The sequence below is a fragment of the Myodes glareolus genome, chromosome 6 (genome assembly GCF_982192425.1).
Source record: "Myodes glareolus chromosome 6, mMyoGla1.1, whole genome shotgun sequence".
NCBI classification, from domain to species: Eukaryota; Metazoa; Chordata; class Mammalia; order Rodentia; family Cricetidae; genus Myodes; species Myodes glareolus.
In genome coordinates, this window is record NC_142031.1 from 89,828,265 (window position 1) to 89,842,426 (window position 14,162).

The window sequence follows — 14,162 nt, forward strand, 5'->3', positions numbered from 1 at the left end:
AAAATGAATTTAAAAGTTACCAAAACTGGGTAACTTCCCTCCGAATAAAAAAAATTTGAAAAGAAAGCACTCATTTTGGTAACTTTTTCATTATTGTAATAAAACTTTTTAAAAACATTCAAAAGTTTATAGTAAATATAAATCAAATGCAAATGTGAAAATTCTTGGTGCCTGGAGAAATGGTAACATAGAAGCAATGACCAAGTTGCAGGCAAACAACATGACTGTCCTGTGAAACAAAAACAAAATGGTTATGACCATTTTGTTACAAATGTGAGCAAATTTGGGGCAGGTTAGTGTCACACTGGTGAATTTCCATAAACTTTGTAGTGTAGGTAATGGATGAAGGAAGAACTGGGAAGATTGAGATGAGACACCAAGTACTTGGGGAAAGTAGCTAGGAAAGTCTATCTATTTCCAGACACCAAGGACTAAACAGAACTTAACTGAGATACTGACAAGTCCATGTGCCTCTCATGAGAATAAAGGGAAGCACACTAACCACAAAGATTCTGTTTCTGGATTATTTCCTGCAGGATGGCCCCAGAAGTTGCAGCTGTTGAGAGGAAAGGAGGGTACAATCAGCTGTGTGACCTGTGGGCAGTGGGCATCACTGCCATCGAGCTGGCTGAGCTCCAGCCACCCATGTTTGACCTTCACCCCATGAGGTCAGTGTGCCCACACTAGGCCCAGTGCAGATTGATCCTTATTGACTACGTCATGAATATACTTTAGCCTTGATGGGACCAGATAGGAATGTATTCTTGTTGTTAGAATGTGAAATGTGGAAATGTCCAATGTTTTATTTGTTTTCCAGGGCATTATTTCTAATGACAAAAAGCAATTTCCAGCCTCCTAAACTAAAAGATAAGTTGAAATGGTAAGTATCTTTGTTTATTGACTTTTATAATAAGGTAAGCAAGAAGGGAATTAAACTACAGAAGCTTAATTTCCAACCTTTCTCAGGTCAAATAGTTTCCATCATTTCGTGAAGATGGCACTTACCAAAAATCCAAAGAAAAGGCCCACTGCCGAAAAGCTACTACAGGTATTAGTTTACCCTGAAACATTCACATACTCAGAAAATAGGTGTGCAATCCAATTTCTAAAGTGTTTTGTGTGTTTTATAGCACCCCTTTGTCACCCAGCCTCTGACAAGGTCTTTGGCAATAGAGTTGCTGGATAAAGTGAATAATCCAGACCATTCCACATTCCACGACTTCGATGACGATGACCCTGAGGTAGGCCTTTTTTTCACTGACTAGTGCACGTAGTAGTTTTATGTGTGCATGTGCTTGCGTGCATGCACACGTGTGTGTGTGTGTGTGTGTGTGTGTGTGTGTGTGTGTGTGTGTGAGAGAGAGAGAGAGAGAGAGAGAGAGACTCTTTAAACTTTTTTATCTTCTAGTTTAAGCAAACTCTTGCTTGGGGAGGGTAATTAATTCTTTGTTCTGGAAGTCACTTGATGCATTTTTCCTTTTTTTTTTTTTTTTTTTTTTTTTTTGGTGTTTTGAGACAGGTAACAGTTCTGGCTGTCCTGGAACTCACTCTGTATATAGACCAGGCTGGCCTCAAACTCAGAGATCCACCTGCCACTGTGTCCTGAGTGCTGGGATAAAAGGCACTGCCCAGTACTAGATGTTCTCACTGGCTCTTTGGTGACAGTTGTGGGAGACGGCAGAACCATTGCGTCCACTGTTGAAATCACCGTAGTTACCTCACCATAGTCACGTTAGGTTGCTCAGTCAGCAGGGGAGGTGCATCTAGATGATGTTAAAGCATAAACTCCAGGTTTCTTGAAAGAACCCTGATACCAGGCTTTGTACGGTATTGGGAATTGGTAGTTAAGAACTGAAACCATGATTCTCCACCATGGATATAAAAACAAGCCAGTTTTAGATATACAATAGCCCTAACATGGTGGAAGCCCCATTTCTGTTAGCGAATCCACCTGTCCTACAATAGTCAAGTGCACAGCCAGATTCTGTTACTGCCTTCAGTTGGACTGCAAGGCGCTCGGGATGATGCGGAGTTCCAAGGTGACGCTGAAAGAGCAAGACTCATCTCCATAGTTCAGGTAGATGGTCAGCTTGTCTTGGGGAGACCCCTGTGTGAGTTCAGTGTCATCCTAGCTCTCCGTATTTATGCTCTGATAAATACCATCTCTTTTTGATAAGTTCTGAAAAGAAGTCTGGAAGTATGAAAGTGTAAAGTGTATTTGATCCAATACTAGGGAAGTAATTAGTTTTTGCTGTTTTGTGCAATTTTAGGAAACTTGGCTTTATAAATTTGATTAGTACAAAAGAGGTCCTATACCTGCATAGTACAAGGCCAGATGTGGTGGTGCACTCTTATAATCTTAGCACTCTGGAGACTAAAACAAGAAGATTATAAGTTCAAGGTCTGTCTGAGGTGTTTGAGTCCCTAGACCATGTAAAGCAGAAACTCTGCAAAGCAGTCTTAATAATTAATGGGAATAATTAGATTTTTCCATCAGATTTTAATTTTTTGTTCAATCATTAAAAACTTACATTATCAATTACATATATATATGTATGTATATGTGTATGTGTATATATATATATGTGGAAGTGAATGATATTATATAGTATTAATATATAATAGGAAGTAAGGCTAAGATTTGTGTATTTCATTTTTATATTGAAAAGTAATCTAGATCACTCATCACCCCATAGCCTGCTGACCAGTAGCTACCAAGTACAGCACACCTTGTCCTGTGACCTCATGACACAGAGCAAAGATGCTTTCTACCATTCTCCCTTCTGAGCCTCCTTTCTAGTCACTGTTGAGATGTGAGCCTGTTGTTTGCATAGCAGTTGGTGAGCCAGGGTTGACGTTGGTATTTGATGCAATGACAACTAATGTGCTGTAGTCACTGGGACATGAGCTGCCTTGTAAGAAGCTGGTGTCACTGCAGAATAAGAACCATTACTTATTACAGTGCAGTAAGCACTGCATTGTTGTCTAAACTCAGTCTGCTTGTGACTCAACATGTCCTTTTGAACTGTGTCCACAGAAGACAAATAGACATTAAATGTAGACACTTTGGGGAAGGAGGTGTTATGGTTTAAGTAAAATGGCACTGTTCCCCAAGTGGCTGCAGCAGGCAGCAGGCCACGGGTCCACAAAGGCAGCTGGGTCCTAGGTAGGGAGCCCCCGAGTGGCCTGCAGGCCATGAGGACCAGCAAGTCCTAGGCAGGGAGCCACATGGTGGGTGAGAGACCCAGATGGATAGGCACACCCTGTAGAGTGAAGTTGGGTATTTATTTAGTGGGTTATGGAGGGAAACAGGAAAGAAGGGAAGGGGAGAAGGGAGAAGAGCAGAGAGAGAGAGAGAGAGAGAGAGAGAAACAGAGAGGGGGAGCCATGGCAGCAACTACCTCTTTGAGAGAGAGATGGAAGGGAAGGGACTCAGGCTGGAATTGACTCAGGCTGATTCAAGATGTGTTTGTCTCAGCAGGTGGGGGAGGGGGTGGACAGGGCTTGTCTCTTAAAGGGACAGGACAGACCATTACAGGAGAATTCTAAAGACTCCATGCAGCAGCAATGGGGGTGTGTGAGTCTTTCCTGTAGGAGAAACTTGCTAGGCATTGTTATCACCTGAGATAGATGCTACATCAACTTCAGGTGAACAGTGGAGTTGCTGAGGGCTTCAGACATGGCCTCATGGCTCCCTAAGGTTGCAAGAACCCCCATGAATTAACATTAAGTAGATGAGCTATTCCCATTATGCCCTTTCTTAGGGGCAGTCACTTAGCATAATTCTAATAAAAGGAAAGAGAAGAGGGATGACTTCAAGGAAAATATAAGGAAGAAAATTTGTTCACTGAAGAAAACTTGTTTTTAATGCTTTTAGCATTACTTCCTTGAGTTTCTCTCTTGTTAACTTAGTGAAAAGGCTGCAGCATATTTTCTTTAGTTATAGTTTTCCTCTCTGCCACATTTCTCCGTGGTTTCTTCTGGTTGCAGCCTTTGAACAGCTATTGGATTATGGATTCAGTTTTAAATATTAAATTATGTTCAGCCCAGTGAACATTATAAGGAAGCTACTGTGAGTGAAATACATCCCATAATCTTCAAAAGCTCTGTTTCAGTAGTAAGAAAAAAGAATAGCCACTTCCTGTGAGAGAACTCAGAGACACTTCCTATGAGAGAACTCAGACACTTCCTATGAGAGGAGTCAGAGGCACTTCCTGTGAGAGGAGTCAGAGGCACTTCCTGTGAGAGAACTCAGAAGTACTTCCTGTGAGAGAACTCAGAGATACTTCCTGTAAGAGAACTCAGAGACACTTCCTATGAGAGAACTCAGACACTTCCTGTGAGAGAACTCAGAGACACTTCCTATGAGAGAACTCAGAGATACTTCCTGTAAGAGAACTCAGAGACACTTCCTGTGAGAGAACTCAGACACTTCCTGTGAGAGGAGTCAGAGGCACTTCCTGTGAGAGAACTCAGAAGTACTTCCTGTGAGAGAACTCAGAGATACTTCCTGTAAGAGAACTCAGAAGTACTTCCTGTGAGAGAACTCAGACACTTCCTGTGAGAGAACTCAGAGACACTTCCTATGAGAGAACTCAGAGACACTTCCTGTAAGAGAACTCAGAGTTACTTCCTGTGAGAGGAGTCAGAGACACTTCCTGTGAGAGAACTCAGAGACACTTCCTGTGAGAGGAGTCAGAGACACTTTCTGTGAGAGAACTCAGACACTTCCTGTGAGAGGAGTCAGAGACACTTTCTGTGAGAGAACTCAGACACTTCCTGTGAGAGAACTCAGAGACACTTCCTGTGAGAGAACTCAGAGACACTTCCTATGAGAGAACTCAGAGACTTCGCTGTTGGGTGCAGTGTGGCCTGAAGGAACTGCAGGAAAGGACTGATGATTAAGAATGTCAAGACTGTTTTACGTTTTATTAATATCATTTTAATTGTGTGTGTGTAGGTGTGTGCATGTGAGTGCAGATGCATACAGGGATCAGAAGTGCAGCTCTCCGTGTAGCTGGAGTTACAAGTGGTCATTAGCTACCTGACACAGGTGCTGGGAGTGGGACCACTGAGCCATCTCCAGCTCCATCCAGACATTTAAAAAATGAGAATCAGCTTCTTAATCTAAATGCTTGAATTCAATGTGTAAATACTGTACATCCTTGAATAGTATCTGTGTGCAATGACTACAGTCAAGGCCAGCTTCTATATGATAAAATGTAAGTGTGAGCTAGCATGATGGTTCTGTGGCTTAAAATCACTTTCTACTCAAGCCTGACAGCCTGAGTTCCATCCCAGATACAGAGATCTGACTCCCAAAGTTGTCATCTGTCCTCTTTATGCACCCATGGTACACGTGTACCCAAACACACATCTCACAGATAGACACGCACGCACTGAAGCATATCACACACACATGCATGTGCACCCAAGCACACATCATGTACACATAATAATAATTATTATTATAATTTTGAAAGTAAAGGAACACATAACTGTAAATGTTTATTCTATTTTGCTGGATTCCTGTGACCAAGTATTTGAATAATGGATTTCTTTACATTGAATAACACCATATAGTACATAAGTATATTTAGAATAGACTTAAAGGAAGTTTAAGAGATAAATGTATTTTATTTGGATATTTAATATTATTGCCCATGTCCTAGTTTGCCTTCCATTGCTGTGGTAAATCACTGATGAAAACCAATTGGGGAGGAAAGGGTTATTTGGCTTAGAGTCACAGTCATGGTTGATCATTAGGGAAACCAAGGCAGTGTTGTAATGAAGAGCAGCCGACTGCATCCTGCCGCTCAGCTCCCCGCTAGTGTAATTACACCCAAAATAATTACACGGAAATTTGTATTCATTTAAACACTGCCTGGCCCATTATATCTAGCCTCTTCTTGGCTAACTCTCACATCTTAATTAACCCATTTCTAATAATCTGTATATCACCACGTGACTGTGACTTACCAGGATGAGTCTAACCTACATCCATCTCAGAGAGGAGAGCCATGGTGTCTGCCTCACTGCCTTCTCCTCCCAGAATTCTGTTCTGTCTTCTCCACCTATCTAAGCTGCTGTCCCATCAGAAGGCCAAGGCAGTTTCTTTATTTGACCAATGAAAGTAACACATAAACAGAAGGCCCTCCTACTCCAAGGCAGGAGCTGAAGCAGATGCCAGGAGGAGCACTGTCTTGCTCTTCATGGCTTCCTTAGACTGCTTTCTTGTGCCAACCAGGGGCACCTGCAAGGGGTGGCACTGCCCACAATGGGCTGAGCCCTTCCATATTAATCACAAATTAAAAATGAATGCCCTGTAGTCTTGACTGCTGGCCAGTCTGATGGAGGCGTTGACCCCAGCTTGTTTCAAGTTGATAAAAACTAGCCCACACACCAGTTACCTCTCAAAGAAAGATTGTATTCTTCATATTTTGTAAAATTCTTAGAAAATTTAAGGGACATTATTGTTGGGTTGACTACAAGTTTCTTTTGTGGTAAGGTGTATGTGCCTGATTATGTTTTTAAATATGGGGATCTGAAAGTGAACTTATGACGTCAAAACATCAGAATTCACTTGTCTTAGATTTGATCTAAGATGATTGGCATCCATTTTCCCTAAAACTCCAAATAGAAGTGGATTTTAATTTGAGCCCTGTGGCTTGTCAGTTCCAGACTTTGCTAGTGAGCAAATAATCCCGAAAGGGGTTTGGTGATACTCCAATGAGACCTTTCTATAGAAACAGACTGCAGTGGGAATTGACCATGAGCCTTAGTCGGCTAATCCTTCACCTAGAAGAGAAGTGGAGGCCGCCACCACTCCCGTTATCACAGGCCGTGTCAGACAGAACGCTGTGTGTATTAGGGTTGGAAAAGCATTAGCTGTGAGCAGCTGCAGCGTGAGGGCAGGAAATTTAAAAGTATCCCTTTAGTTGCCAGTAGCATCCTTTAATCCTTAGTTGTAAAACCAGAAATGTCCCCAGTAATGTCATATGTCTCTTTGTGTACAAAATTCCCCTCTGGTCATAAAACACTAGCTTGCTAAGCACGGTGACAGACACTTTGATCATCATCACTAGCAGGATCACAAGTTCAAAGCCAGTGTTTCCTACATAATAAAATTCTATATGTATATATAAATAAATAAACTGGCTTATGTCAACTAGCAAGTGCTATCATATTGTCTACATCTTTCCTTCATTTAGTATAAACCTGATATTGTTATTTAGTTCATTCTTTAAAGGGCTATATTTCATTTGTGTTATCTAATAATAGTCATAGAACCTATTAGTAATAACTTGAACCAACATGAAATGACTTATAAAGGATAAAATTTTATATATTTTTCAAGAAGCAAATTTTTTAAAAAGTCAGAGCCAAGCATGATTGTGCAGACCTATAATCTCAGCCCTTGGGAGGTAGAGGGAAGATTAAGAGTTCAAAGGTTTCCTCAGCTACATAGAAAATTTGAAGCTATTCTGAGCAACATAAAATCTTAAATTAAAAAGAAATAGTTTGGCATAGTGGTGTACATCTGTAATGCCAGAACTGAGGTGGAGGCAAAATGAGTAAAAGCAGGCCGACCTGGCCTATATGGGTCCTGTGAATGAAAAGGCAGGTGGTTGGTGAGATGGCACAGTGGTTAAGGAAAGAGCTTATGCTGCTAACCCTGAGGACCTGAGTTCAGTTCCTGGAACATGCATGTTACAAAGAGAAAACTGACTCACTCAAGTTGTCCTCTGACCTCCACATGCATGCCATGGCATGTGTCCACAGAGATGCGTGCACATATGAATGAATGAATGTGATTGTTTTTTCAACAAACCAAAAATGGTTTATTTTATTCACAATACTTAATATGTCTTAGAAATTACTTCAGTCTCAAGGCATGGAAAGCATTGTTTAAAAAGAAAGTTGAAAGTTATTCATCATTGTGAGTGACTTCGTTCTTTACATGCCATTAGGGTGATTCTTACCTCATCATCGCTGTGAATTACTGTTTTTTCCTACACTTAGAACTTATCACAGCAGATTTTATGACTAGTGTACATTACATTTATTGGGAACAATTCATGTTTGAAAGGTCAAGCTTAAATTCTGTTTATTTTTTGAGAATGTGTCTCTGGCATTTGTACCTTCAGAGGCCCCCCTCTCCCAGATTCCAAACTCATTTGATCTCTTCCTTTTTGGCCATGTTAATTAGAGTAAGTTGTACCCAGTGTCATCCCCCTCTTTAGCTTCAGGGAAGGTATCATGACCGCCCTTTCCCCGGGTGATTTTTCTCTGTGTGCATTTTTTTCAAGGGAGGCTTTCTTGTCCAACCATCTCAGTTAGTACCTGTGAATGGAAAATTCCATGAGGCTTTGGTTTGCCTCTGCTGTTCATGCTGGAAACAATATGGCCTCTAGATCGTCTCTTTTTGTCTAACCAAGTAACTTCTGGGAACCTGATTTTTGACATGCTGGAGATTGCACTCACAAAGAGTTTCCCTAAATCATAAGTTTCCATTCATTCTTTTGATACTTTTAGTCCTTGATAGCTCTCACATTGACAATAGGCAAAAGCCAACTTACATGAACAACTCCTTTACAAATTAAATGATTTCTTATGGACTTACCTTTTGCTAGCAGAAATTATAATGGTGCATGTAAAAGCCAAAGAGACTGTGGAATGTAGAGCATACTTTTAATGAAGGCGGTGGGGGCTTCTGAAAAACAAATGCTGAAGCTGACAGAAACATAATTAAACAGTTTTGAGCAGTCTTGCTTCAGTCAGTTCAGTTCATATTGTGGCAAAAAATGAAACATGTTGTTACCTCCTACCCTCTGCAAGTGAATATATATTTAATGTTATTTCAAAAATCTGTAAGCCAAAGAATAAGCTTTAAAAGACACCTAAGGGCCAGATGGTTCAGTGGGTAAAGGTGTTTGCTACCCAACCTGATAGCAAAGTTCCATCCCTAGGACCTACGTGGTGGAAGGAGAGAACCAACTCTCCCAGGTTGTCCCCTGACCTCCACACATGCATGAATGTTCACAAATAAAAAGTTAAAATATAATAAAATTAAAAATGAGTAAAAGATGCATAGACTCCATCATTATGAAATGTTATCTACAATCTTCATAATGCTATCTTTCCTTTTCTTCATAATGTTTTTAGTTTTCATTCTTTCATATGGAAACAGTCTCATATTACCCAGGCGGACATTCTTCACCTGGGGTGAATTCTTCTGCCTCAACCCCCACCCTGGAATAGCTGGGTCTGTAGGTGTGCCCCACTGCTTCTGGCTCAGTAACTCTGAGCCTTCCTAATGCTGTGACCCTTTAATACACTTCCTCATGTTGAGCTGACACCAACCATTAAATTCTATTTGCTGCTACTTCATAACTGTAATTTTGCTACTGCTATGAATCATATTGTAAAGATCTGATATGTAGAATAATTGATATGCAAATCCTGTGAAAGGGTCTTTTGACACCTCCCCCAGGGGGTTGACCTACAGGTTGAGAGCTACTGTTCTTGGTTTCTCTGCCTGAGTATAACCATTTCTTTCTTTTGCAAAGGATCTGTGTAAACCCCTAGTGTTATGTGTACAAATAAACAGATAACATGATTTAATTTTTTGTGTATTTTACCTAGTTATAGAAGCACATTCTACCACAATAAAAAGTTTGTTTTGAGTGGACAACTTAAAATATTTTTATTTTTACCTTCATAGTTTGAATTGATACTGTGATTACCCTTTTAAAATATGAAAATTTGCTTTAATTTTTATTTTTGTGAAATGAAACATAAACTGACTTCATTATCAGGTGTTTTTGGTTTTTTTAAGCCTCTTGTTGCTGTACCACATAGAATTCCTTCAACAAGTAGAAATGTGAGAGAAGAAAAAACACGCTCCGAGATAAACTGTGAGTACAGACCCTCTACCATCCTAAGTCAGTAACCAGAAATGAATCTTTTATACAGTGTTCTGCCCGCATGTATGCCCGCACGCCAGAAGAGGGCACCAGACTGCATTACAGGCGGTTGTGAGCCACCATGCGGTTGCTAGGAATTGAACTCAGGACCTCTGGAAGAGCAGTCAATGCTCTTAACCTATGAGTCATCTCTCCAGCCCCCAAAATGAGATTTTTAAGCTGTAGCTTAGTTAGAATGTTTTTTCTTTAAGTTACCTTTTTAATTTGTTTTTGCTTTGTTGTTGTTTTGTTTTTTGTTTGGTTTGGTTGGTTGGGTTTTTGTTTGTTTGTTTGTTTTGTTTTTTTTCTTGACAGGGTTTCTCTGTAGCTTTGGAGCCTGTCCTGAAACTAGCTCTTGTAGACTAGGCTGACCTTGAACTCACAGAGATCCACCTGCCTCTGCCTCCCAAGTGCTGGGATTAAAGGCGTAACACTGTTGTTATGTGTAAAGTTTAATGAGAGCTATATGAATTTTATTTTCTTTATTACCTTTGGAACTTTTGGTGACAAGAAGGGGGATATATATGTTACATTTTGGAAGGAAAAGTAAAACATGGGAACTAGGGAAAGTAAATGTGAGGTACTAGAGAGCTTGTTGGATACAGCCCATGCTTCAGTAGATGGAGATAGAGTGGATCTTCTGACAAGCTCCTAGCATGTGCCTGTGCCAAAGGCCACACTATGTGTGAACTAGAGAGATATCTGCACTCCAGCTGTGTGTTACCTGGGACTTAAAGCTGGCTTCCTTCTCAGGCTTCTCCTATCCAGAGCCTACTTGGAGGCTGGTCTCAGATTGGCCCGAGAGTCCACCCACTGATCTCTTGATCCCTCGTTGCTAATTTGCCAATTTGCATCAACAGCCAAACAGACTCTTGCCTACTTTGTTGCCTTTAATAAGTGTCATATTCTTCATATGTTGAGGGAACAGCAGGTTTAAAGCTCTACTTTTGGTTATTTATGGATTTGGTATCTGAGACTTTTGAGTCTTACTCTTTGTTTTAATGAATATTTGGGGAGTAATTTGGGGTTCCTCTTGCTGTGATAAACATCATGACAAAAAGCAGCTTGGGGAGGAAAGGGTTTATTTCATGGTACAGCTTGTGAGCCATAATCTAAGGAAGGCACTTGACAGGAGCTCCAGGTAGGGCAGGAGCTGATGTAGAGGCCGTGGAGGAACACTGCTTACTTACTTGCTCCTGTGGCTTGCTCAGCTGTCTTTTTTAAAGTACTCAGGACATCCAGCCCACAGTGGCACCACCTCAGTAAGCACGGCACTCTCCATCCCCCATCTATCATCAGTCAAGAAAATCTTCACAGGCCAGTTTGGTGGGGGCATTTTTTAAATTAGGATTCCCTCCTCTCAGATGACTGTAGCTTATGTCAAGTTGAGGAAAAGTAAATAAATAAATAAAAACAGCTAGTACAAGGTGTTTCATGATTACATGTAAAATTTGCCATATAGAAGAGTGCTCTGTGATATTACCTATAAAAAAATGCTTTGTAGCAGTGATTAAGTATATTTCTTCTTCATAATATTTTGTTTCCAACTGCCTGAATTTCTCAGCATGACCAGTTAGTTCTCAACTGAATGGTGTTCAACCAACAGGTATAAAATTTTCTTCTTTGCAGAAAGGCTGTTTGTGTCCCTTTCATTTTTAGGAAGCCCCTTTGTCTTCAACTGTTGCCTTGTGTACATGCAAGGAAGTGGTAGAAAAAACAGATGCAGCCTTATAGGCAGAGATATGGCATTATTAAGAGCACAGGCAGTATTGCACACTGGGATGGTCAGCAGTCATTTAAACAGTAGCTGGAAGAGACTGGAAGAGGCATGTCATAGTGTTGGGAACTCGGGGAACACAGCGTCAGAATAGTGATGTCAGTGTTAGCTGTGAAGAATGGGTCCCTTTGGAGACTTTTGTCCCCATCCACAGAGTACAGGAACAGAGAGAGATGCTGAATGCTATCTTAATAACTTGCCGAAAGTTATTCTGTAATCTGTGATGTGAGATTGTGTGCAAACTGCGACGAAGAGCCCCTTCTTAAGCAGTCTACTCCAGACCTTCCTTTGACTTCTGAGCCATTAACCACGGCCAGTGCACACATACTCACACACACCCTCACACATAGCGAGGCTGTATAGGACTGTTTCTCAGCACTTGAAAACTTGTGCCTTTTATTATCAGATGTTCACATCTGTTGGTTTTTCTTAATTAATGCTAAATATTAGCAATTTTTAAATGGATTTATTTTTGTTTTCTATGTATGAGTCTTTATCTGAATATATTTTAGTCATATATATGCAGTGTCCATGCAGGCCAGAAGAGGGCAATCAGATATCCCTGGAATTGGAGTTAACAGATGATCATGAACCATCATTTGGATCCTAGAAACCAAACCCAGCTCCTCTGGAAGAGGAACCCATGCTCTTAATGACTAAACCATCTCTCTAATCCTGTTATTTACACTTTACCTGTAAAGTTAAAATTTTTTAAAAAATGATGAAAGTAATTTTGCTTTGAGACCAGTTCTTTCTCTTAAGTTTGATTGACAATATGTTTTGACTCGCATCTTTTTAAAAATAATGTATTTTATTTTATGTGCATTAGTGTGAAGGTGTCAGATTCCCTAGAACTGGAGTTACAGACAACCGTAAATGGCCATTTCAGTGCTAGACTTGAACTCTGGTGCTCTTAACCTCTGAGCCATCTCTCCCGCCCCTTGGCTAACATTCTTAATAATTAACTGTTGTATCCTTTCTCCTTTTGGTTTTGCTGTTAGCCCAGGCTGGCCTTGAACTCTCTATGTAGCCCATGGTGGAATTGATTTTCCTGCCTTAGCCACCTCACAAATCTTTATACTTGTGACTGATTTCATCTCAGGAAGGTCGTGAAACATGGAGTGCATTAGAGCACCAGAGAGTAGGGGACTGAGTACAGTTCAGCTGGCTGAAAACATACATTGTCTCACAAAGATCTTGAGGGTCAGAAGTCTGGACCAGTGTGAAGAAACACCATGACCATGACAAATCTTAGAAAAGAAAGCATTTAATTGGGGGCATGCATGGCACTGGAGCAGTGGCCAAGAGCTACATTCTGATCCTCAGACTGCAGGAAGAGTGAGAAATGGGCCTGGCATGGGGTTTTGAAACCTCAGAGCCACCCCTAGTGACACACTTCCCCCAGCAAGACCACACTTCCTAGTCCTTCTCAAATAGACCCACTCCCTGATAAACGTTCAATTGTATGAGATTATGGGGGCCATTCTTATTCAGACTACCACATTACAGTTTCAAAGAGTCAGTCCCACTATGGTGGGAAGCATAGTGGCACACATGGCACTGAAACAATAACTGAGATCTACATCCTGATCGACAGGCCAACCGAAAGAGCCTAAGTCTGGCATGCACTTTTGAAACCTAAAAGCTCCCCACCCCCACCCCCAGTGACACACTTCTACCAATGAGGCTCTCCCTAGCCCAACAAGGCCACACTTCCTAACCCTTCTAATCTTTTCAAATAGTTCCACTCCCTGATGACTTAAGTATTCAAATATATGAGCCTATAGGGGCCAGTCATTCACAAAATATCCCAGTCCCTGTTACCAACTTATGTTTTAGTCACTGTTCATTGCTCTGAAGAGACACCATGACCATGTTAACTCATAGAAAAAGAAGCATTTAATTGGAGGCTAGCTTACAGTTTCAGAGGGTCAGTCTGTCATCATGGCAGCTCGCACGGCACTGGAGCAGTAGCCAAGATCCACTTCTTGATCTGCAGATAGAGAGAGAGAGAGAGAGAGAGAGGGAGAGGGAGAGGGAGAGGGAGAGGGAGGAGAGAAAGAGAAAGAGAGAGCGCCTGGGTCTGGCATGGGCTTTTGAAACCTCAAAGCCCACCCCCAATGACACACTTCCTCCAAAAAGGCCACCTTGTAATCCTTGTGATTCTTTCAATTCACTTCCTGGTGGCTCAGCACTGGGGCCAGTTTTCTTTAAACCACCAGAGCCTGGTAGAGTATTTGTGGCTCAGAGCCTCTGCTGACACACCTGTCAGGATGTTACCCCTAACTGATCATAGAAGGCTTGGCTAGGCTAGTTGGTTGCTTCTATTCTCACATGACTGTTAGCTAAAGGCCCTCACAAAGGGGTTTCTTCCAAACTAGCTGATGCATCGGAAAGACAGAACCTTACCTTGAAGGTCA

At 41.2% G+C, this 14,162-nt stretch overlaps 1 protein-coding gene across 9 annotated transcripts in view; it reads left to right on the forward strand.

The window, feature by feature from the left end:
• Map4k3 (mitogen-activated protein kinase kinase kinase kinase 3) overlaps window positions 1-14,162 on the forward strand; it is a 154,087-nt gene that overhangs the window by 93,427 nt on the left and 46,498 nt on the right. For all 9 annotated transcript variants that reach the window (XM_085690988.2, XM_085690984.2, XM_085690986.2 and 6 more), the window contains exons 9-13: window positions 537-668; window positions 818-880; window positions 967-1,048; window positions 1,131-1,241; window positions 9,839-9,917. In XM_085690988.2, coding sequence (XP_085547114.1) covers window positions 537-668; window positions 818-880; window positions 967-1,048; window positions 1,131-1,241; window positions 9,839-9,917 — 467 coding nt within the window. The remainder of the gene's footprint in view (window positions 1-536; window positions 669-817; window positions 881-966; window positions 1,049-1,130; window positions 1,242-9,838; window positions 9,918-14,162) is intronic.